Source organism: Triturus cristatus, chromosome 5_2, assembly GCF_964204655.1.
Source record: "Triturus cristatus chromosome 5_2, aTriCri1.1, whole genome shotgun sequence".
NCBI classification, from domain to species: Eukaryota; Metazoa; Chordata; class Amphibia; order Caudata; family Salamandridae; genus Triturus; species Triturus cristatus.
Genome location: NC_140588.1, coordinates 728,399,191 through 728,423,003, shown reverse-complemented (window position 1 = coordinate 728,423,003; position 23,813 = coordinate 728,399,191). Strand labels below are relative to the sequence as shown.

The following is a 23,813-nucleotide window of genomic DNA, read 5'->3' as shown; positions in this document are numbered from 1 at the left end:
ATCAGATATATATTTAACTATAAGTAATATATACATTTCTTAAGCAGACCTAAAGAATATCTATGTATTTTAAAGCAATAGTTACTATACGTATTTGTACAAAGAAATACATATAAATAGATGCATACATATAATCAAATTATAAACGTTTACAAACACATGGATATGCTGTACATTGGCATTTGAGAATGGTGATTATGTAGGAAAGAGAGAACTCTTGAGTAGTCTTCCGATGGTAAGATAGTTATCCTTGGATCTTATGTTTGGAGTAAATTAATTCCACAGTTTGGCTACTTGAACTGAGAAAGATGTACCACTTACATTTTTTTATTGTATGGTGGGCTGTTGATGCGTGGTGCCAATCTTGAGCAAAGGTTTCTTTGTTGAATGTATTTGGTGATTTTAGTCCAGATGAAAAGCGGGCCTACTCCATGTATTGCTTTGTGGGTGATACAAAGCAGCTTGAAGATGTATCTTCTGGCAACCAGTAATCAATGTAGGGCCCTCAAGGCAGGGGAGATGAGGGCTTGTGTGTATACATGTAGTAGTATTCTGAATCCACTGCAGTATTTTCATAGTTGATAAAGATGTACCGTGGTAGAGATCATTGGGGTAATCTAGTTTAGCCAGTACAAAAGAGATAGTAGCCTGGACCTTGTGTGTAAATACCAGGTGGTAGAAAGAAGTGCCGCAGAGTTTTCATGGTAATGACGCTTGAACTTGCTAATTTGCCCACTTGGGCATTCGTTGATAACTTGAAGTCCATGGTAATTCCATGTTCTATTATTTCCTTAAATACTGTAGAAGGTGGTCCCAGATAGCCAGGTCAGGCGCAGAGTGGGTCATAATTTTTCCAATCGTCAAATGTATATCAGTAAATCCCTTATAAATGGTACCCCTGGTACCTAGGGCATTGGGACTAAACAAGGTCCCTAAGGGCTGCATTATGAATTGTGCCACCCTAAGGGACTCCTCACCAAAGTTGTGCAAACTTCCATTGCAGTCTGCATGTCTTGGTGCAGAGAAAAGTGAAGAGTCGAAATGGCACACATGCCAGTGTGCCATGCCTTAAAAACACCACATGTGGTATAGGTAAGTCACCCCTACAGCAGGACGTACAGCCCTAACGCAGAGTGTACTATGTGTGGGCTATATCTGCAAGAGTGGATGTGTACCAGTGATATCTAAACTAATTCTTAGAAAACACAAATGCACAGGGAAGCCATAACGAGTACATGGGCTGGACACTCATGATGAAGAGTTCCCCAGCTACACGATGGCTTCACTGTACCCCAGAAGTCTGATACCAAACATCTTGTCTTAATAAACCCACAATGATGGAATTGTTATGAAATGTACACAAAGGGCACCTTAGAGGTGCCCCCTGAAAACCTACTGACTACTAGTGTGTTGACTGACTGGTCTTGACCAGCTAGCCACCATAGACTAGTTTCTGTCCCCCTGAGGTGAGAACCTTAGCTATCGGAGGCCAGAAACAAAGTCTGCTCTGGGTAGAGGTGCTTACAGCTTCTCTACGCATGATCTGCGTTCCAGGGCAGGAAGCTTCTAAGACCTCATCCCTTTTATTATTTGACCCTGGCCTCTCCTGATTGTGGAGATGCCCACCCTCCTGTCAAGACCCCACTTTTGGTGGCAGGACAATTTGTAAGATTAGGAGCTAGTCCACCCCTAAGATGGACTCGCTGATATGAAAATCACAATTTCAGATTCCTCCTTCATGTTTTGGATGGAATTAACCTTCTAGGGTCAGGGTTATGCCTAATTCCCACAGGAAGTGGACCTATAGAGGGTGTAGATAGCCTAAAGGTAGGCAGCCCATTGGCTACTAGCCTGTCACTCCCCTTAATGCCCCTAAATCGAGTATTTAGGTGAAACCCCTGATACCAAGAACTCCGATTCTATGGATCAAGACAATAAGGATGAAGAATAGTCACTGCCTGGTGAGAACTGCTGAAGAACTGTGAACTTTTGGCGCAAAATCCTGCCTGCTCGCAACCCTTACCAATCACGACAGAGTGAGTCGTACTCCAAGCTGGAGTACTACCACAGCCTTGAGTAGCCTGTCAGCACTTTGAAAATCACCTACAGTCTCACTTGGAGTAGAGGAGCTACCCCCCCTTCAACCCGTAGGCACCAAAGAGTAGAGTCTGGTCCACCGGATTGCAGCTCCCCAGCGCCACAGACGACCAGGTAGAGGTACCTGTGCTCTTGAGGGTCGGCTGTCTCCCCACTGAGTGTGAAGACACCAGGACCCACCATAGCCGTGCAGCACCAATACCTGGGGTACCGGACGCCCTGCACCAAACACCAACCGCGAAAGTCCACTCCGGATTCTCCCTACGCCACGACTGAGCAGCCGTCGAGGGATGTCAGTATCACTGAGGCCCCCTTTGTGAGTGGCCCATCTGTCCTGATTTTGCCACTGCCACCTGTTTGTCTCTAATCGCGAGGAGTAACTTTGATCACCAGGCCCAGCTGACCTAACCATTCTGCACCTGAGCAGACTGGCCACCAAAGAACCAGCTATGCCCCCTTGCTCCAAGACCCCTTGTGACCCACACCCTCATTTGGGAGCTCTCGGACTTGTCCCCAAGTCCCCCTGTGCAGCCTTTTTACAGGTGGCCCACATTCTCTGTAGCACACAGCTACAAACGTCCCCAGCGCCCTCCTCCTGGCTAAACCTGGGCCATTCCCGAAGAACCGTTGGCAGTACTTTGGACCCTGGCCTACTACAACGCGGAACCCAGAAGGTGAACCCCTGAAACCGATTGTAATTACCTTGATGCATACATGTCTTATATCCTCATAGGATTGCATTGTGTGTAAAGGACGAACAACTTTGAAAAGTTTACTAACCTCTGTAAATTGATATAAAAAACACTAATTACATTTGAACAAAGTTCTTGTTTTTACAAAATATATAAAAAAAAGTGTTTTCTAATTTGGTCTCGGATTTATTCTTTGAGTGTGTCTCATTTATTGTCTCTGAGTATAAGAAATGCTCAGCACTACCTTCTCATAAGCCTAACTGCTTGCCCACGATACCACAAATGAGAGCATTATTGTTATCTACTTTAGCCATCTTCCTACAACAGGTTTGCTTTGTGGTCTCAAATCGCCTTTGGGCTCATAAAGGCGCACTCCTCGAAGGACTTAGGAGTTGTGTGCCTAACCCAAACAGTAGTGGCAGACCATGTGGAGATCTGTCACAGACCTCTGTACAAGACAGCCTCTACAAGGCTCAAACCCTGTTGTTTTAGGAGGGGGGTAGCCCTTGCACACGGACAAAATGAACTGGAGAGTAAAGCTTGTCAAGGACTAGGTAAATGTTGGGAGCAAACTGCAGATTCACGTACAAAGATACAGAAAGTATGCAAATGACGTTATCTTCCAGGTCTGGTACTTGTATGCAGATGCGTTTGGCACATCTGTAGCAGAAAGACGCCAACACTGAGCAGCATGATGGCACTTAGCAGAGTGCCTGAGCATGGCTGTTTAATCTTCTAAAAGCAGTCTGGATATTCTAAAGGAGAAGACTCTGCAGTTAGAAGTATCGATTAGAAATAACAACTGGACAAGACAACATTCAAACAAACAATATTCTGAAAAGTATGAGGTCTCATGTATTCACCAAGGTTTTATCTTTCAGTGATACTGCAAAACAGCAACCAAGAGATATATAGAAACTCCTTACCTTGCGAGGACGTTGATGAACTGGTTCTAGTTAATGGAAGAGAAGTATTCTCACTTGGTTTGGTATTTACCTTTGGCAGCTTCTGTTTACCTTTTGGACTTAAAGAGATACAATAACTATTTAGAATGTACTATTTCACAATAAAATGACAAAGGAACAACACTACACTGACAAAAAATAAAATAAACTACTAACTCAGCACTTATTTTTCTGTGAGGCTCTCAACAGAATCTCACTATCTGTGCTATCAATTATTCCTCCGATAGTTTCTCAAGCTGTGGCATAGGAAAAAACATTTCCTATATTTTTAGGTCAAATATATAATAGTATGGATAAGCCATCAAAACCAATCACACACAAAAAAATATTTGAGCCCCATTAGAGTACATTTGAAACTGAAAAAATAACATTTAAGCATCAGAACACCAAACATTTCAAACCTCATATTTATGGTGACTTGAAAGGAAAATGTGGGCAATTCAAACTATTTACCCTAAATCCCTGTTATTTTAGAGACGAAAAGGGTCAATTGTATTAAAATACAATGCTGCTGTATAATAAATACTGGACATAAAGATCACGCATATGTGTTGCTGATAGATATTGCACAATTCCACTGTTTTAAGTAGCAGCACATCGGCTCGTTGTGTTCAGTATGCTGCTTTCTATTTAGAGTGAATCAAAATTAAGGTATTTAGAAAATGAAAGGAATATGTAGGTAAACATAAGCCAATGGCCCTGTCCAAACTCAAACCCACCAAGTTGGACATCCTAAGACTGGCCTAATTATGAAACCGGGAAAACTAATCAATATCCCAGACAATGACTATAGTGAGGTGTAAATATTAAAGACCTTTCTACTATTTCATTACATAGTTATCTATAAAAACATTTATTCTAGGATATAAGCACAAGTTACTACTTGTGTAACGATATATCTGTAAGAGACATTAGTTAGTGATAGATTCCTTACTTTAGAATATGCGCAGGCGTCAGACTGGATCCGGAAAGTTTATCGTCAGCAGTACCCCTGCGCATCGGTAGGCGTCGTAGTGCAGCTGCGCGTACGTCGCTGGAGTCGTAGCTGCCGAGATGACGTCGTCGGAGCCACTTAGACGTGCCCGCGCACGCTGACGTCAGTTCTGTACACGACTTTTCTTCGCCAGGAACGCAGGGCCACGCCAGAGACCAACTACTGGTACAATAGAACTAGGGCCCTGAAAGGGATGACTGGAACCCAAGAAATCAGTTCTCAGAATGGGGAGGATGGTGGGGCGGGAAGGAATCTATCACTAACTAATGTCTCTTACAGATATATCGTTACACAAGTAAGTAACTTGTGCATCTGAAAGAGACAGGTTAGTGATAGATTCCTTACCTTAGAATACATACCCAAGCAATACCAACCCCGGTGGTGGTCCTGAGAAGAGAGATGACAGCAGAAAGTTGTGGAGAACCGAACGGCCAAAGAAGCCGTCTCTCCGGACTTGACTGTCAAGGCAATAGTGCTTAGTGAAAGTATGCAGCGAGGCCCAAGTGGCTGTGTCTTGCAGGGGGACACCACGTCCCAATGCAGTAGTAGCTGCCGTCGCCCTGGTAGAATATGCGCGCAGCTTTACGGCGGTTCCTTTTTAGCCAGTGGGTAACAGGCGTTAATGCACAGGACAACCCAGCGGGAGATAGTCCGTTCTGTGCACAGCCCGGCCTTTCGTGGCGCCCACGTAGCCAACAAAGAGCTGGTCATCCACCCGGAACGGTTGTGTGCGGCTGAGGTAGAATGAAAGCGCACGTTTTGTGTCCAGACGGTGGAGCCTCTCTTCCTCTCTGGAAGGGTGCGGAGGCAGAAAGAAAGTGGGCAGAGTAACAGTTAGCCCCAGATGAAAGGCAGTGACTCTTTTTGGTAGAAAGGAGGGACGTGACCGAAGCACAACCTTGTGAGGATGAACCGCCAGGAAAGGAGGTTTGCATGAAAGAGCCTGGAGTTCACTCAAGCGCCTAGCGGAGATGATAGCCACCAGGAAGACAGTTGTCAAAGTCAATAACCATAAAGGACAGTTGTGAAGAGGCTCAAAGGGAGCACAAATTAAGTATGTGAGAACCAGTTGCAAGTCCCAGTGAGGCATCACAAAAGGAATAGGAGGGAAAAGGTGAGTAATGCCTTTGAGAAATCTGTGGACAACAGCCTGAAAAAGGCTGAAAGAGCAGAGAGGTAGGCCTTAACAGTGCCTAGAGCAGAGCCCTGCTAGGCCAAAGAGAGAAACAACAATAGGACCTCAGAAAGAGGGGCGGGGGAAGTGGGGGGGGGGGGGGGGGGTTCCACAGCTTTCGCTGAGCACCATGCCACAAATTAGTTCCACCGGCAGGCGTATGCAGTTTAGGTGAGGGACGCCTGGCTGCCAGAATCACACTGCAAACTTCAGGAGGCAAGTCAAATGGAATCAACTGTCGCCACGCAATGTCCACGCAAGGAGGTGGAGGCTGGACAGGTTCAGGTGGAGGACCGTCCCTGTTGCTGCGACAGAAGATCCTCCCGAGGAGGAAGTCGGATCGGAGGATCCATGCTCATACTGAGTAGCTCGGGATACCAAACTCTTCAAGCCCAGTGTGGTGCCACAAGAAGTACTTGGGCCCGGTTGCGTCTGATCTTCAGCACTCTGGGTAGAAGTGGTATAGGTGGAAAGGCGTACAATAGACCGCCACTCGACTCGCGTCAAAAAGCGTCTCCGAGCGAGTTCCACCTTGGAAACTCCAACGCGCAGAACTGTTGACAGTGCGCGTTCTGTTTGGTGGCGAACAGATCTAATCAAGGTTCTCCCCATTGCTGAAAGAGACCTTGTGCCACCTCTGAGTGAAGATGCCATTCCATGATCTATGATGCACCGGTGGCTGAGTTAATCCGACCGGCGTGCACAGGAACCTGCCAAGCGTTGAACCACCAGTAGAATGCCCTGGCAGTCCAGCCACGTCCAGAGGTGCAGAGCCTCCTGCCATAGGGTCCACGACCCCACCTCGCCTCGCTGGTTGCAGTACCACATGGCGGTGGTTTCGTCCGAGAACACCTGAACTACTGTCCTCTTGACAGAGGGAAGGAATGGTTTGAGTGCAAGCAGGATCGCCGAAAGCTCCAACTGATTGATATGGAGCTCGGACTCTGCCGGAGACTATAGGCCTCTGATCTCCGCCTCCCCCATATGGCCGCCCCATCCCTGGAGGGACACATCTGTTACCACTGTGAGCTCCGGTTGGTGAAGGAAGAGGGATCTGCCGCTGACCCAAGTCATAGGCCGAATGACCCGGACGCGCTGTTCGGGAAGATAAACCCGAAATCGCGCCTTGTCCGGAACCGCTCCGATGAAAGGAGCTCCTGAGAGGGAGCCAGATGTGACTTCGGCACGTGGATGGAGAACCCCAGCAAATGCAGGAGGTTGGCCGTAGTTTGGAGGTGTGAGACGACTGCTCGGGGCTAGCCCGCTGTCAACAGCCAGTAGTCGAGACAGGGGAAGACTGAAACCCCTACTATGTGTAGATGAGCTGCGACCACCGCCATCACTTCTGCGAACACACGAGGGGTGCTGGTAAGGCCAAAAGGAAGTACGGTGAACTGAAAGCGGGATCATTTAGAACTTTTTCAGCCGAAGGAAGTAAGTGATGTACCGGAGGCCTAAAAGAGGACGCAGGCCGTTGTCCTTGTTTGGAATCAAGAAGTAGTGGGAATAACAACCACGACTTACTATTAGTGTCGGAACACACTCGACGGCCTCCTCCAGCCAAGAGGGCCGGAACGTCCTGCTGGAGAAGCGCCAAGTGATACACCGACATGTGGTGGTACGGAGGGGACACGGCCGGAGGGGCAGTCCGGAATGGGAGGGAGTAGCCCCTTCGGACTATCTGCAAAACCCCACTGTCCGAAGTGATGGTGCGCCAGTGGGGAAGGCGATGGCGAATCGTTCCATCCACGGGCGTTCGGTGGGCCCGAAAACTTCAGACTAGGAAGGTTTGGAGGCCGTGGTGGCAGGGGTGGCGGCAGACTGACCCGGCTGCTGGCCATGTGACCCACCTCTGCGGGTCCTCTTTCAGTGGCTGCGCCGAGAGTGCTGCTGCGCAGGGCTGCGGCTGTGAAAGGAACGTGTACTAGGCGCCCCATCCCTGCCACGAAAGGAACGAAAGGCAGACCCCGAAGGAGTGCACGTGGCCGAAAGGCCCAAGGACTGTGCCATTGCCCGGGAGTCCTCAAAACTTTCCAATGTGCTATCCGGGTTGTCACCAAATAGGCGCGTGCCATCAAAGGGCATGTTCAACAAGGCATTCTGGACATCCCCTGAGAAGCCAGTGGCTCTGAGCCAGGCGGAATGGCGAAGCACCACAGTTGTGGGAATTGCCCTGCCGAGGGAGTCGTCGGTATCAAGGCCACCAAGTGTAGTAAACGGTGCCGCATCTCTCCCCTCGGTATAGCTTCGGAGAGTACCGTCCGAGCGTCCGTCGGACACTGAGGTAGCACCAGTGTCACTGTGTCCCACACAGAGTGGGAATAGCGGGCCAAAAAGCATGCAGTATGCACTGTCCGCAGTCCCAAGTGGCCGAGGTAAAACCTTGTTCCCAGACCGCTCAACCTCTTTTTTTTTTTTGGTACCCTATCCGGAGTTGCGGAAGGGAATGCGCTGGGAGAAGCAGAGGTCTGGACAACCAGACTCTCTGGTGTTGGGTGTTATGTGAGGAAACTGGGGCCGCCTGGGACCGGTCGATGCTATTGTGCCACACTCCTATCCACCGGGCGATGCCGTTGTGCCACACTTCTATCCACAGGAGTACCTGTGGGAGGCGTGAACCAGGCGCCCAGAGGATGTATGTAAATGCGCTATTCAAGGGCAGCAGGAGCTCCTTGGAGGAGGCTCATGGCCGAATCACCTCAGTCTGGAGATTGGTCCTGAGAGACACTGTAGGGAGCTTGAGGTTAAGAGCCTCAGCCGTCCTGCGCAACACCACAGAAAATGTACGCTCCTGCTCAGCAGCCATGGAGAGAAATCCAGATCGCACAGATCCTCCACATTGGCATCCTAGTGTTGCGCATCCTCACACTGACCTGCGAGAGGGTCCACAGACCCCTCCCAGTCTTTGCCGTCGGCTGTGTAAGAGGCCGAGAAGGACAAGGAGGCCGGAGAAAGGGAGAAAATTGCCTCTCCCGGGCTAGGAATTGGTGGACAATAGGTCAATCCAAGCTCATTGTAGTCCGGCGGTGGAGGCAACGGTGCCGTGTTGGACGCCGGGCCTGGAGCCATCAGCAGCGCCGCGACTGGAGCCAGCGGCGGCGCCTAAGCCGGAGTCAGCGGCGGCGCCTAAGCCGGAGTCAGCGGTGGCGCCGAGGCCGGAACCAGTGGCAGCACCGAGGCCGGAAGCAAGCCGGCGGCAACGGCCTCGGCACCACCGCTGACTCCGGCTTCAGTACCGAGCACAAAGCCAGCGGCGGCGCCGAGGCCGGAGCCAGCGGCAGCGCCGAGGTCGGAGCAAACACAGGTGCCGAGGCCATAGCCAGCAGTGGGGCCAAGGCCATAGCCAGCAGTGGGGCCGAGGCCGGAGCCATCGGCGGGTTCGAAGCCAGGAGCCAACGGCGGGGCCGAGGCTGGAGCCAACAGCGCCTCAGGGTATCTTGCTGGGGCCAAAGGCGGCGGCATGGTGGCAGTACCACCCAATGGTTCCACGGGGCCCGAAGACGCTCCAGAGGGACCCGAAGGGGCAAATAAACGGCCCATGGCCGATAGGAACACTTGCATTCCTTCCGGAGTCGCGTACAGCCTGGGGAAGGGCCGGAGCTGCGGGGAAGTGACCACCCGCCCCCTCCACCGCGACCGGAGAGGGGTAGGCGAAGAGCGACGCTGCGTTTTCGACCTGGTATGGCACTTCGACTTACCTGAACCCGATGCAGACAAATGAATGTGTAGACCCCGCGACCAGTCCCTCGACCGCCCACGGGCGTGTGATCTTGAGTGGTGCAGAGCAATTGCCGGGCCTCAAAGAACTGTCGGGAACGCTCCCGCAAGTCTTCGGCACCATGGCCCGACAACTCGACAAACAAGTCTCAGAAAAAAAGTCAAAAATATGACTAGGAGTACCGCTCTCTCTCGGATCAGCACCTGCTGGCGCGGAAAAAGAAAGAACTGACGTAAGCGCGCGTGGGCGCGTCTAAGTAGCTCTGATGACGGCATTTCGGCGGCTCCGACGCCAGCGACGTACGCGAAGCCGCACGACGACGCCTACCAACGCGCAGAGGTACTGCTGACGAAAAACTTTCCGGATCCAGTCTGACGCCTGGGGATATTCTAAGGTAAGGAATCTATCACTAATGTGTCTCTTTCAGATATGTTCATTTAAATGTGGTTTATTACAAAATATTTATCAAATCAGTTCACATCAGACAGGTTTTACATTAGGACGTACTGTGCTAAAGGAGCAAATATTTCCTTAAAAATCTTTAGATTGTCGATGTAAATATTGTGCATCATTTCTATACCCAGTCTGCAACCTTATAAGTAGTTAGGTGCATTTTTGGGCTGTAGTACTGAACACATTAAGGAGAAGGGCTCAGTTGACTTGCCTACAATTGAGACAAGCCTATTAGATTAATGCATGGTTGCCTTTGCCTCCATATTACCCACCTACACTACTATATGCCATTTTCAAAAAAACGTTATATATATATATATATATATATTCCCCAAACATCGATCTCGTTCTGATCGAAACAACAAGGCGCACACTGGAGATATCTCTATTTTTAAATTTTAATTCAGCAACACAACCACAGCACTGAACAAAATATATATATATATATATATATATATATATCAAACACCAAGGTTGCCCCTAGAGATGCCGCTCACAGCACGGGGTTACAGCACACCACAACGCAGGCAGCAGTTAGGTCAGCAGGCTGCATGTCATCCAAAAGCCAAACGCGTTTCGAGCTCCCTCGAGCTCTTGATCACTGGCAATAATGAAGACAGGAGCGTTTGAAAAACGACTTACTTTATTGAGAGTCCCGCCCCAATGGGCGTAAAGGAAAATGGCATTCTGGTCCTGATAGTCCATTAGTGTAGCCACATAAGACTCAAAGTTTTTTTAACCAAGTGGTTCACGTTCCTGCTTCAATGTAAATAAAGTTCCATGTTCGGTGAAGGGCATGCTGCCACTGCATCCCGCTGCTAATGAAACTGCGAGCGAGGCCCCCTCTGTCCATAACTCGCGCTGGTGTTTGCCAACACGCAGGATCCGCCGGCAGGCGTCGGGGCATCTCGTGGCCAGGCTAGCCGCTATAACATCAAACACCAAGGTTGCCCCTAGAGATGCCGCTCACAGCACGGGGTTACAGCACACCACAACGCAGGCAGCAGTTAGGTCAGCAGGCTGCATGTCATCCAAAAGCCAACCGCGTTTCGAGCTCCCTCGAGCTCTTGATCACTGGCAATAATGAAGACAGGAGCGTTTGAAAAACGACTTACTTTATTGAGAGTCCCGCCCCAATGGGCGTAATGGAAAATGGCATTCTGGTCCTGATAGTCCATTAGTGTAGCCACATAAGACTCCATAGGTTTCAGGGGTGTTATAGTTAGCTGGACTTTTCACTTGTACAAAACCACTGAAATTCCCCCGTTATAGTTAGTTCAGCTAACTTTAACTCGCGCGCCCGCAATGCACTGCTGATGACGTCACATATTACATCACTCATGACATGGTCAGTGACATCACTCATGACATCACTCATGACATCTCAAATGACATCACTGATGACATCACTGATGACATCATCCAGTGAATGTGTGTTTTTCTGAAAATTAAATATGTTTTATATATGTATATCTCAAGGTCGATGGAAGAATAAATGGGTATATAAGTGTCTAAATGGATGATTTGTTTTTGAAAAATTGATTGTGTAACTGACTGATTAAGTGTATCATAGTGAATACATGGCTTAGTGAGTAATGTTTAAATATGTAAATATCTGTATCAGTCTCTCACTTTGTGTATAAGTGGCTGCATGGGTTGGTGAGTAGCTACATGGGTGTTTATATAGGTTATTAGTTGATTTTTTGAGTATCAGTCTGAGTGTCTGCATGGTTCGGTGGGGGGTATTACGTAGTGCATAGGTGCATGAATGAGTGACTCACTGTTTGTATGTGTTGAAGACAGCATGTGTGCAGGACTGTATGGGTGGATGAGTGTGTGTATGGGTGTGTTAGTGAGTGAATGACTGTCTCAATAGTGTCTTTATGAGTAACTACATATGTTTTAAACTAGTATATGTGACTATTGGTGTATATATGTGAGTATATGTGAGAGTGAGATATTGAAAGAGTTCCTGTATGAATAAGTATGTGTTTCTATAAGTGATTGTTTAAAAGACTAAGTATGTGTAAGTTTCCGTAGAAGTAAGTGTGGTGGTGTGTGTATAACTGTATATGCAAGTAAATGTATGTTTGATTCTTTATTAGCATGAGTGACTATGTGTGTGAGTAACTATGGATGAGTGGCATTGTGTAACAGGATGTATAGGTGTATGAGTACATATGATGAGTGAGTACATGTATAGGACTGTTGGTGAATGAGTGGATGTGTATGTGGATCTTAGAATTACTGAAGAGGTTGTTGTAACTGGTATTGGTATGTCCATTGTTTTGAAAATTTTAGTCTCTATTTTTGAATGTGTGTATCAAAGGTTATATTAGGGTGAGAGGAGGTCTGCCACTCTATCACAAGGATGATGTCATCAGTGATGTCATCAGTGATGTCATTTGAGATGTCACCAGTGATGTCATCAGTGATGTCATTTGAGATGTCATGAGTGATGTCACTGACCATGTCATGAGTGATGTAATATGTGACGTCATCAGCAGTGCATTGCGGGCGCGCGAGTTATAGTTAGCTGAACTAACTATAACGGGGGAATTTCAATGGTTTTGTACAAGTGAAAAGTCCAGCTAACTATAACACCCCTGAAACCTATGGTTTTTTCAGTGAATTTCTGAGTTTTTTTAAATGCTAATTCCTAACTATAACGTGCCTGAAACCTATGTTTTTTTCTGTGAATTTCAAAGGTTTTTTAAATGCTAATTTCTAACTATGCCTACAGAGATAGGACATGTGAAGAAAAAAGAAAAAATGCACAGAAAGAAACAAAAGAAGTGCAGAAACAAGCAACAGAAGTCCTCAAATACGCAGATAAGTGCAGGAAGAAGGATAACGTGCAGAAAGAACAAAAAGAAGAGCAGAAAGAAGCCTTGTTGCAAAATCATCCTGTACCCTCAACTTTTTCAGACGGATACTGGTGGTAACTGAGTCTGACTAACCAGTCCTAGAGCCAGTGCTATGTTAAAAGACACTCAGAATACAGTGAAAACACCTACATACACTAGGGAACATTATGCGTTGGGGTCCCCCTGTGATTAGCATGACCTCCTCTGTAAGCCCCTAGTATATAATAGGGCATGGGGATTAAAACTACCTCTTAAAACAGGCCACAGGGCGTTTTTGCACACGTTAACTCAGGCCCCGTCCCCTCCCTTCACCATTGTGCAAACACGCCCTGTGTCCGTTTTTAGTTGGGAGATTAAGTTCATTTGAATCCTGAGGGTCCCTAGGGTCCAACTAGCCCACTAGGTACCTCCAGTAAGTGCCACAGAGCTGCGTTGCAGAGAGGTGTAAAAAGTGGCACGGCCTGGACCACCTCTCTGCAATGCAGCTCAGTGGCGCTTACTGGAAGCACTTGGTGGGCTAATTAGCCCCCAGGGGCCCTCAGTATTGAAGGGAAATTATATCCCCAATTTAAAACGTGCCATAGTGCGTGTTTGCACACGTCACCTCAGGCCCCGTTCCCTCCCTTCACCACTGTGTAAACGCGCCCTGTGGCTGTTCTAAGTTGAGAGATTAAGTCCCCTTGAATCCTAAGGGTCCCTAGGGTCAAACTAGACCACTAGGTACGTCCAGTAAGCGCCACAGAGCTGCGTTGCAGAGAGGTGTAAAAAGGGGCTTGGCCTCAGAACACCAATCTGCAGCGCAGCTCCCTGGCGCATACTGGAGATGCCTGTTGGGGGCGCGTTTGCAGAGTGCTGCACGGAGGGGGCATGGCCTCCGGCACGATGCCAGTCTTTTATTTATTTTAATTTTTTAAGAAGGGGGCTGTGTGGTTCCCCTTCTTATTCTAATTTATTGACCCTGATGACCCCATCCCCCAGGGCCTGTCTCCTAATTATATTTTTTTGACCCCAATCCCCAGGGCCGGCCACTGTTTTTTATTATTTTTAAAAAATATATATTTATAGACACACCTAGGACATGCTGGACAAACCGTACGTACCTATCACCATGACGATTTGCGTGATATTCATTAAAAGGCGACTATGCATGCAATGAATCCACGTGGAATGTATTTACACCTCTAGTGAAGCTCTGACATGTCTGATGCCCTACCGTGCCTAATCCCGGTAGACACCCTTCTCGTTTTTTATACAAACATGGGTAGCTATTGACGGGCACATTTAATACACATGCACACCAAGCCATTCAAAGGGGATTCGACAACAATTCGACCAAAACTATGCAAGAAACCCCCCTCACGGTTAATAAAACACACATCCACTGCCGGATGTGTAATACTTTTTATTTTACTCTCTGGAAAGGGGACGAACATCACTTGAGAGTCACAGCGCGCTCCTGACAGAGCCCAATGCTGTGTTACACCCACCATTGCCTGCTGAGTGCCACACACCTCTGTGTTGTATTCCACTAGCTAGTGCATATGCTATGACACTCTCTAGCCCATGTGCACTGTAACACCACCCCGTGAATATGTCATGCCACACTTGTCTTCGCACGGGTTATATTGCCCCATCTAACGTGCCTTCCTCGATGCCTATGTTATAACGCACAGTGCTATGCCATACATATTACAATCTGGGATCCATATCTTTGTCACAGTGCATATGCAACGTTACACTCCCCAGCACATATTTTATATTACAACTTTAGAGACTAGTTAGGTTACACAACACTGCCCTGTGCATATTACACTCCAAGGCGCATATCGCATAGCGCGCGCTAATGCCTGTGCTATCTCGCGCTCTCCAATGAATCTGTCATTGCGCACAATGTATTGCATATTATATTTCACTCCCGGTTCATCTTATATCACACTTTTTGGTGCATAGTTTATACCATACACTATATCTAGTTTTCATTTTCAATCGTGCTCTCAGGACTATGTTCTATATAACACTGTGTTCACCTACCCTTTTCACGGGCATTACATTTTGCGATAGGGGGTGGAGGGTCAGGGGGTGTTTCTGCCAAGTGAGCCCGGAGTCACTGTCACAAACGTCCTCTTCTTCCTGAATAAAAGTGAGATTATGCTGCATACTTGTTCATATTTTAAGTAGTTCGCACAGACACAATGTTTTAAAAACAATAAAGTTCCTAATAGCCGCCTTCTCTGAACAGTTAGCTTGCTGCCCCATCCCCCTCCTCCCTATCCTCTGTTGTGTGAATCCATGGACTAGCCTCCTCCCTCCTGCCATGCATGGTCTGATGTGCTGCCACTGCCCTCAATTTAGTATGATGTACCAGTCCACTCCTCCTGCCCTCCATTGCCCAATTCTATGCCCCATCATTGACCTCCTGCTTAAACTCTGTGCTTAGCTTGCTGCCCCTATTCTCCTTCCCCCTGCCCTCCGATGTCTTTGTGCATGCCCCTGCTCCATCCTTTTTGCCCACCATGTCCCATGGACCTGCCACTCCTATCTACTCTGAGTGTTCTGTTGAGCTGCCACTCCCCTCCCACCTGCCTAGCATTGTCAGATGACTGTAACCTGTCCCTGCCACCTCCACCCTGCCTGTCCACATGCCATGCCCCTATCCTCTTCCTCCTGTCCTACATTGTCCATTGTACTGCCACACCCTTCTGCCCTCCCTGGTCTGTTGTGCTGCAACTGCTCCTCCTGCCTGCCCCGTGTGGTCTGTTGTGAGGCCCCTTCCCCTGAACTTTCTTGTCTGTGCACAGGTCCTGACCCTCCCTTCTATCCTCCATCGTCCTTTGTGCATGCCCCTGCACCCTCCTTCTTGCCCATCATAGCCATTGTGCTGCCACTAACCCTCCCACTTGCCATGCATGGTCTTCTGTGCTGCCATGGCCCCTCCCACCTTCCCTGTGTGGTCAGTTAGCTGCCCCTGACCCCCTCCCACCTTCCCTCCATGGTCTGTGTGTATGCCATCACAGTCTCACTGTTGCTCTTCATGGTGTGTCTTGCTTCTAGTGCCCATCCTGCCTGACCTCCATGGCTATCTTGCGGCTCCTGCCCTGCCCCCTTGCCCCCAGCCCTCTGTTTACATGTGCAGACCCCTACTCCCTTCCTCCTGGCTTGTCTGTTCCATTGTAATGCCCCTGATCCGTCCCTCCTGCCCTTTATGGTCTGTTATGCTGCAGCTTTCTCTCCTGTCTGTCCATTATGGTCAGCTAGCTACCATTGCCTCTTGCCCCTCTGTTCTCTGTTTTCCATGTGCATGGTCCTGTCCCCTCCCTCTTGCTTTCTATGGATTGTTGTGCTGCACTCCCGTCCTGCATGCCCTGTGTGGTGTATTGTGCTGCTGCAAACCCTGATGCCTGCCCTGCAGGGTCAGTTTGGTGCACCTCTCCATGTCCCTCCTGTCCTCTGTTATCCAAGTCCATGTCCCTATCCCATTTCCTTCCATGATCCAATGTACCATACTTGCGAACATTTTGAACTTGGTAAGAGGGAGATTTTGAAAAAAACTGGGGTATTGATTTTCCCCTTTGAGTTACATTGAAAAAGAAGATATTGTAGACAGGAGACAGATGAAATAAAGCCCATTTGAGCTTAAAAACATTGGACGTTTCCTGGCTGAATCGGGTCTGTTGGCATGTATGGTTGTACTACCATTGCCTCTTCCTTCTGCCCACAATGGTCTATTACATTGCCACAGCCTCTCTTGCAAGTCCTGTATTGTTGGTTTGTTGCCCCTGCCCCCCTTTCCACTGCCCTCCATAGTCTGTTGTGCTTCCACGGCCCTTCCTGCCTGCTCAGTGTGGTTAAATTGTTGCCTTTGCACCCTCCTACCTGCCTTCAATTTTCAGAGTCCGTGCACCTGGCCTCTGCCTCTCAACAGTATCCTAATGAACAACTAGATTGCTAACATTCTATATTTATTACAAAAGTGTGGAACGCCTGACATCATCTTGATGTGATCAAAACTGTAATACCTAGAGCATTTCCTTTGGAGATTACATATATGAGAGGGTCTTATTGGCATCAAAATTATGGTTAGTGCTCTAAAAGACTAAAATAAGGACATATTTTCTGAGTTTTCAAATAGCGACAAAGCACTTTTAAATTATTTGTTATCTTTATGTTTTTTTATCCAGTTGACCACTTGATTAAATGTTGCACTTAGGGGAGAGGATGTGGTGTTACTTCCAGAACTGCAGACTTTGCAACTGGGGAACCAGGTTGAAGTCTCTGCTTCAGCTCGACATTCTGTGATTCTGGTCAAATCACTTAGTCTCCCCATGTCTACAACCAAAATGAATTTGTTCTTGTGTGATGTAACCAATGCTCATGTAAAGCACTCCAATACCTGACAAGTCTGCACTATATAACACTGCAAAAACACAAAATAATAAGTGTTTTGCACACTTCTGTCATTGGGCTATATTTGGGCTACATCTGGGTGATATTTGGGCTACATTTGGGCTCTTTTGTCTCTGGTGGCCATCTTGGGAGACTTATTTGTTATGAAGTTTCCTAATTTCCTCATTTACTGCAGTCTCCTCAGTAGGAAATACTTTCAGTTTTTTACTTTGATTCCATCAAGAAGGCATTCAGATGTGTCACACATTTGCCATACATTCAGAATGTTAGCACTCTTTTTGCTCATTAGATCACTGTAGTAAAGCTACTGCTCACCAGGGAAAACTGCTGCTGGTATTGAAAGTGCATGTTTCAGTCTGCATGTCAGAATTTTTTAATGAAATAGAAGAGGATTTGAGAAGTCACTCAAAATGTGCCCTAATTTTTCTTTCTGCAGCACTAATCATACTTTTTATGGAAAAATGAACCCCCTCATTTTTGTTCCTTTTTAAATTAAATGTTTTAAGAGTTACCACTTTAATCCAAGCAAGATGGCTTCAGGTGTGCCATACGTTTATCATAAGTAGGATTGTTAGCGCTCTAGTTGTTCTATGGAACACTCTGGGAAGCTGCAGTAGAACACAAAGGAATCAACTGACAGTCTCTGCCCTTGTTGGATGTACATGTTTTACTGAGAAGATCAGACTTCATTCTCACATGACTGAGAAAGATAATGTGAATTTACAGAAAATAAGCTCTCAGTTTAGCTTATAGATCACCTTCCAAACCTCTGTGGTAAAAGCATGAGAAAATATTTTTCTCTCAATCATGATATCCCAGCAGAAGGCTTTTTCACATGGTGAAATCACCTTAGAACATACCACAATTCCTAAAATGAGTATGGTACCATCAACAAATGATTTATAATGTAACTAAAGTCTTAAAACCTTCTATTAACTGCAATGCTTTTTAATGAGGTGCTATCATGTATATTGGTCCCAAGATGGCTGCCAACACTTCTTGGATGAAGTGCTGACAGCCAATCAGATCTCAGGATGAGATGTGTGGTTAGGCTCCGCCCACATATATATATGCTTTTAAATGCTATTTTCTCAGGAAATACTGAACAGATTTACACCAGACCTGCAAAAGGCACTTCCTTGACCTTATGGCTACCTCTCTGCCAAATTTCAAGTAATTCTGTTCAGCCGTTCGAGCTGTAGCTGTGTCTAAAGGTCCTATGGAAAAATGCATGGGGAAAACGCGTTTTGGGACCCCCCTTTTTTCTCGGCCCCTGCTTGAAAAAAAAAATTATCCACACTCTCCCCACCCCGTGTGCAATTGGTGCCCGAAGGGCACCAATTGTGCCTGACTTATCAAGGATAAGTTAAACTAAAATATTTTAAAAAAAAATAATAAAAAAAAAAATTATCCACACTGTCTCCACCCCGTATGCAATTGTGCATGGCTTATAACATATACGAAAAATTAAAATATTACCTTTCAAAACGAAGTGCATCATATGTCCTCCATGAGCGCGCGAAGTGCATCGTGCGTACATGGCCCATCTAGCGTAACGTGGGCACGCGGTGCGCTACGCGCACCGCGTGCCCACCGTGCGTGCACGGCACTAACTGCGTAAAGTGGGCGCGCGGTGCGCACGGAACGAACTGCGCTAAGTGGGCGCGCACGCCACGAATGGCGTAAAGTAACTTAGCATTTAAAAAACCGTACAAATTCACTGAAAAAACCATAGGTTTCACACACGTTATAGTTAGGAATTAGCATTTAAAAAACCTTGCATATTCACTGAAAAAACCATAGGTTTCACACATGTTATAGTTAGCGGAAATTTTACTGATAAAAAACCAATGAAATTCCCCCGTTATAGTTAGTGCAGGCAACTATAACTCACGCGACCGCAATCTTCTGCTGATGACATATGTGTCTTTATGAAAAAAAATTTTTTGTAATATATGTATAGCTAAAAATGTATGGAAGAAGACATGGGCAAATAAGTGTCTAAATACAGTATAAGCATCAGCAGAGGATTGCGGTCGCGTGAGTTATAGTTGCCTGCACTAACTATAACGGGGGAATTTCATTGGTTTTTTATCAGTAAAATTTCCGCTAACTATAACATGTGTGAAACCTATGGTTTTTTCAGTGAATATATATATATATATATATATATATATAGTGTGTCATCAATGACGTCATTTAACATGTCATGAATGATGTAATATGTGAGGTCAAGAGGTCATACGCAGTGTGTGGCGGGGCCATAAGTTTCAGTTAGCTCAGTCTCAATGTTTTGTTACGTTTTACTATAACACCACACTGTAGGAGAGTAGGGTCTGCTTTCTATGTTCACCCCCACTTTTTGCTTTTGCTTCACTGGTTTTCGACTTAGATGTGGCTGTGGGCCTGCTAATCAGACCCACAGCCCAGCTGTTCTCTCTCTAAATTCATACTATGTACTTTAGGTACATAACCCAATTGGTAAGGATCACCTTCTAGGGCCCTGTACAGTGTACCTTAGGTACCCAGGGCATAGGTGTACCCTAGGCCTACCAGGGGCTGCAGCATGTATTATGCCACCCCTGGCTGGCCTTCCATTATGACACAACTGGCTGATCACTCAGCTGGGGCAAGGTCGTGTAATCACCCCTTGCTTAGGTATAGTATTCCTATACCTACCTTATATATAGACACATGGGTAACCTATCAGTCACTCCTATGGCAGGCCTTAACAATCCTGAAGGCAGAGTGCTTGGTAACATGTGAGATGGTGCTCTAGCATGAGCTGAGCCTGTCTGCAGCTTTCGGAACCATGTCCTTATAGCTGTTCTATGATATCGCCTACCATATACTCTTAAAGTGCCTTATAATCCTCGCGGTTATGGTAACTATGGTTTGGCTTTATCAAAACATGTCGTGTAAGGTGTCTAAAACTTTGGAATACTACCCCCACACCATTTCTGGCGGTGAGGATAGTATTCCCCCCTTCTAGAGGGAGGGAGAAGACATGTTGAAGACCTACTACCCGGTTAAAGTTAACCAGAGCCCCAGCATCACAAAATGGATGCTGCTGCCACAGACACAAGTCTGACCTCCTGCTGCTGGGAGTCCTTCCAGCGAGAGAGGCTTGGACAATAGGTTTCCTGCCTTGGGAGGTGCTAGCACCACCCTAGACAGGCCTTAGTGTATTGAGGCAGGGAGGGATGAATGAAACGAGACACTGCCTGGGGCACACAAGGTGTCCCATCTATAGTCCAGTTCAATCCGGTGCTGGGGCACTCCAGCCCCAGTCCTGGCGCGAAATTGGACAAAGGGAAGGGGGTGTAACCCCCCCCCCCTCCCTAGTCCCACCCATAGGAGGGACCTAGCAGGTAACCCAGCCCCCCAGATTAGTATAAGAGTGGGAGCTGAGTCCCTAGGACTTTGGATTATCCTGATAACTGAAACTTGAACAGAAACTCTGGACCTTCGACATTCGACTACGGAAGAAGACTGAAGAATCTCCCTTGTGGCCAAGGAGTGGCCACCCTGTGCAAACAGGCACTATCAAGCGACCTGCCGTTTGCTTTGCTCAACGTTCTACGAGGAACCGACTGCAGAGCCCGACCAGTGCCTTGACGTGCAGACTTCTCCGACCCTGATCCACATCCACAGCAAAGCTGAGATCCGTGGAGGCGATGAGAGACGTGGGACCGGCTACCTGGGAAAATTGGCTACTTGCTTCCAGCGCAGTTTATGAGGCATCCTCGAAGTTGTGCTCTGGGGATTGAGAAGCCCCAACCCCGAGCACCATCTGCACCGAAGATCAGCCCTCCACACTCCACGACTTCTGCGTGGGGCTCTTCTGCCTTTTCCTGCTCGACGCATCTGTCCGGTTGCTTGCCCGTTGGCTAGTGACCTCTGCAACGACGAACCTTTGACTTTCCACCGCTGGTTTGGTTCCTCCAGACTGGCCCTTGCATCCCTGTGAAAGAGAAGCACCTCAGGCCTTCCTGGTCTGCAACAGAAGCGAATCCTTCATTCTGCGTAGGTTGCGCTTGCCAAGGCTTGTTGTGTCCCAACTCGACATCGACGCCGCCGACAGCAAGAGCCCTCGTGGGACAGCTCGCCTCCTGGTTCTGGTCGTCCTCGACGCCTCCTGGTACCCGTGGCTGCTGCGACAAGCTTCACCTCTTCACCTGCATCTTCACGACATCGCCTGGTTCCTTCCTGGTTCCGGGCTGGTGACCTAGACTCTGTCCCCTCTGCTTGCAGGTATCCTCCTTCTTGATTCCATCCTTGGAATCCACCGGACACTCTTCACTGACTGCCTGTCAGCATCTTTTCTTCAGGCATCCATAGGAGTCGACGACGAAACCCGACACAAGTTCACACCTATGCACCCGCAGCCCGAAGGCTAGGTAACTCCGGTGCTCACAAGGGTATTGACTATCCTAGTGTCTAGTTTCCAAGTCTCTAACTCCTAGTTCCTTCCGAAGTGTCCTAAAACTCTTCAATTCTAAATACTACTATTTCTATCGACTTTAACGCATTCCGCGTGAGTGTTTCCACTCTGCACCTGAATCCCGTGGGCCTCCCACTGCCTAGCAACTGATAGGATAGTGTAGCCCCGGCGATTCCCTCGGCCTAGGCCTAACCTGTGTTCGTGACAGTGGTAAAAATACATACTAATAATAGATTGCCAACACTCACAACTGCACTCAGAGAGATTAGAACAGCAGTGCCATTATAATACAAGGAGGCAGTTGCAATTGTCTAGAAGCTCCCACTCCACTACATTAACCAAGACGTACCAGAGATAAACATCCCCTCTCCACCCCCCCCCTTCCCTGTGGGAGAACCTATTTACCATCCTCAGAAGCTGGACCCTGATTTGCAAGGTGGACATGTAAATCAGCTAACACTTCCTCTGTCAATCTCTGCTACCTATACAAAATCAGTATTTCAAAAGAGAAACTACAAGGTTATTCACAGTTCACATTTCGACCTGCGGCACATGTAGGAGTTGCAAGATGCTCCATATTTCGTCATTTGAATACAAAAAAAGTGCTTTTCTGGTCCACCAGGAGGCAATGATAGTAGTTTGTCACTTTGTTAGGTAACTTAAGTCATGCAGTACTATTAGAGAATTATATTAATCTTGCTCTTCGGTATAAGGTTGAAGAGGTTCCACAAAGGTGGCCGAGCCTATCCATACTTCGTAAGATTACACAACAGAGATGAGGAACGTCCTGATAATGAAGCAGAACACTTTTCAGTGGGTGCAAGCAAAACTTAATTTTGATTTGGGATATTTTCAATGAAACAGAATAACGGGCTGGTAAAATGTGTGAGAAAGTGCCCTCTTTCTTGCATGGTATGCCCCCACTTTTTGCTGATGTTCTTTGACTGTGTGTGCCCTGGGCTCCTGCTAATCAGGTTCCCAGGGCCTATGTTCCTTCCCTTAAATTGCATTGAAGCCTAAACCCAATTGGTATCTCTGGCCACGTCAGACCCTGGTAAATGGTACCACAGGTACCCAGGGCACTGTGACCGGAGAAGGCTGCTAAAGGCTGCAGCACTTATTGCGCCACCCTAAGAGGTCCTGTACCCTGACACACACACACTGCCTTTGCAGGCTGCGTGTCTTGGTGCAGAACAAAGTGAAGAGTCAACATGGCACACATCTCTATGTGCCATGCCCACAAACCACTGCCCTGGCATAGATCAGTCACCGCTCTGGCAGGGTGCACTATGCCAGTGGTGAGGGTACAGGTGCATGAGCCCTGTACCCCTACAGTGCCCAAGTCCATTCTGGGGCATTGTAAGTACAGTGCTGCCATTAAGAGTTTAAGGTGCTGGGAGTTTGTCATTACGAACTCCACAATACCAAAATGGCTACACTGAAGACTGGGAATTTTGGTATCAAACTTTCTCAGCACATTAAACCCACACTGAGCCCAGTGTGGGATTTAATGTAAAATGCACAACAGAGGGCATCTTAAAGATGCTCCCTGAAACCCGACCAACTTCTAGTGACCTGACTGAGTGGCTGCTTAGGCTGCCACCAACAGACATGTTTTCTGGACCCCTGGTTTAAGAGCCTGCTGCTCTCGGGGGCCTGAAACAATGCATATCCTGGGACGAGGTGCCGAGCCTCCTCACAAGGGTTCACAAAGGGGAAGCTTCAAAGGCATGCCGCCTTTGTGAGCCTCCCCAGACCATTTACTGCTTTCAGCAACTGATCCCTGCTGGTTCAACCCCCCACTTTGGGAGGGAGAGCCGGCGGGAAAAACAAGTGAGGGAAAGAGGTGTGCCCACCTCTGCCAACTCCACCCCTCAGGTGGGGGAGACTAGGTGAAGGACAACTCTGAGTCCCCGCCATCTTTAGGATGGGGGGTCTCAACCAACCGGGGACAGGCTCCTGCCCCCCCCTCCCACTGAAGGGTGGCACGATAGGGGGTGTACCC

The 23,813-nt window shown here is 47.6% G+C and overlaps 1 protein-coding gene across 2 annotated transcripts in view; it reads right to left on the bottom strand.

Moving 5' to 3' along the window:
• BRWD3 (bromodomain and WD repeat domain containing 3) overlaps positions 1-23,813 on the bottom strand; it is a 1,513,493-nt gene that overhangs the window by 152,237 nt on the left and 1,337,443 nt on the right. For both annotated transcript variants that reach the window (XM_085607835.1, XM_085607833.1), the window contains one exon: positions 3,716-3,813. In XM_085607835.1, the coding sequence (XP_085463961.1) occupies positions 3,716-3,813 (98 nt within the window). The remainder of the gene's footprint in view (positions 1-3,715; positions 3,814-23,813) is intronic.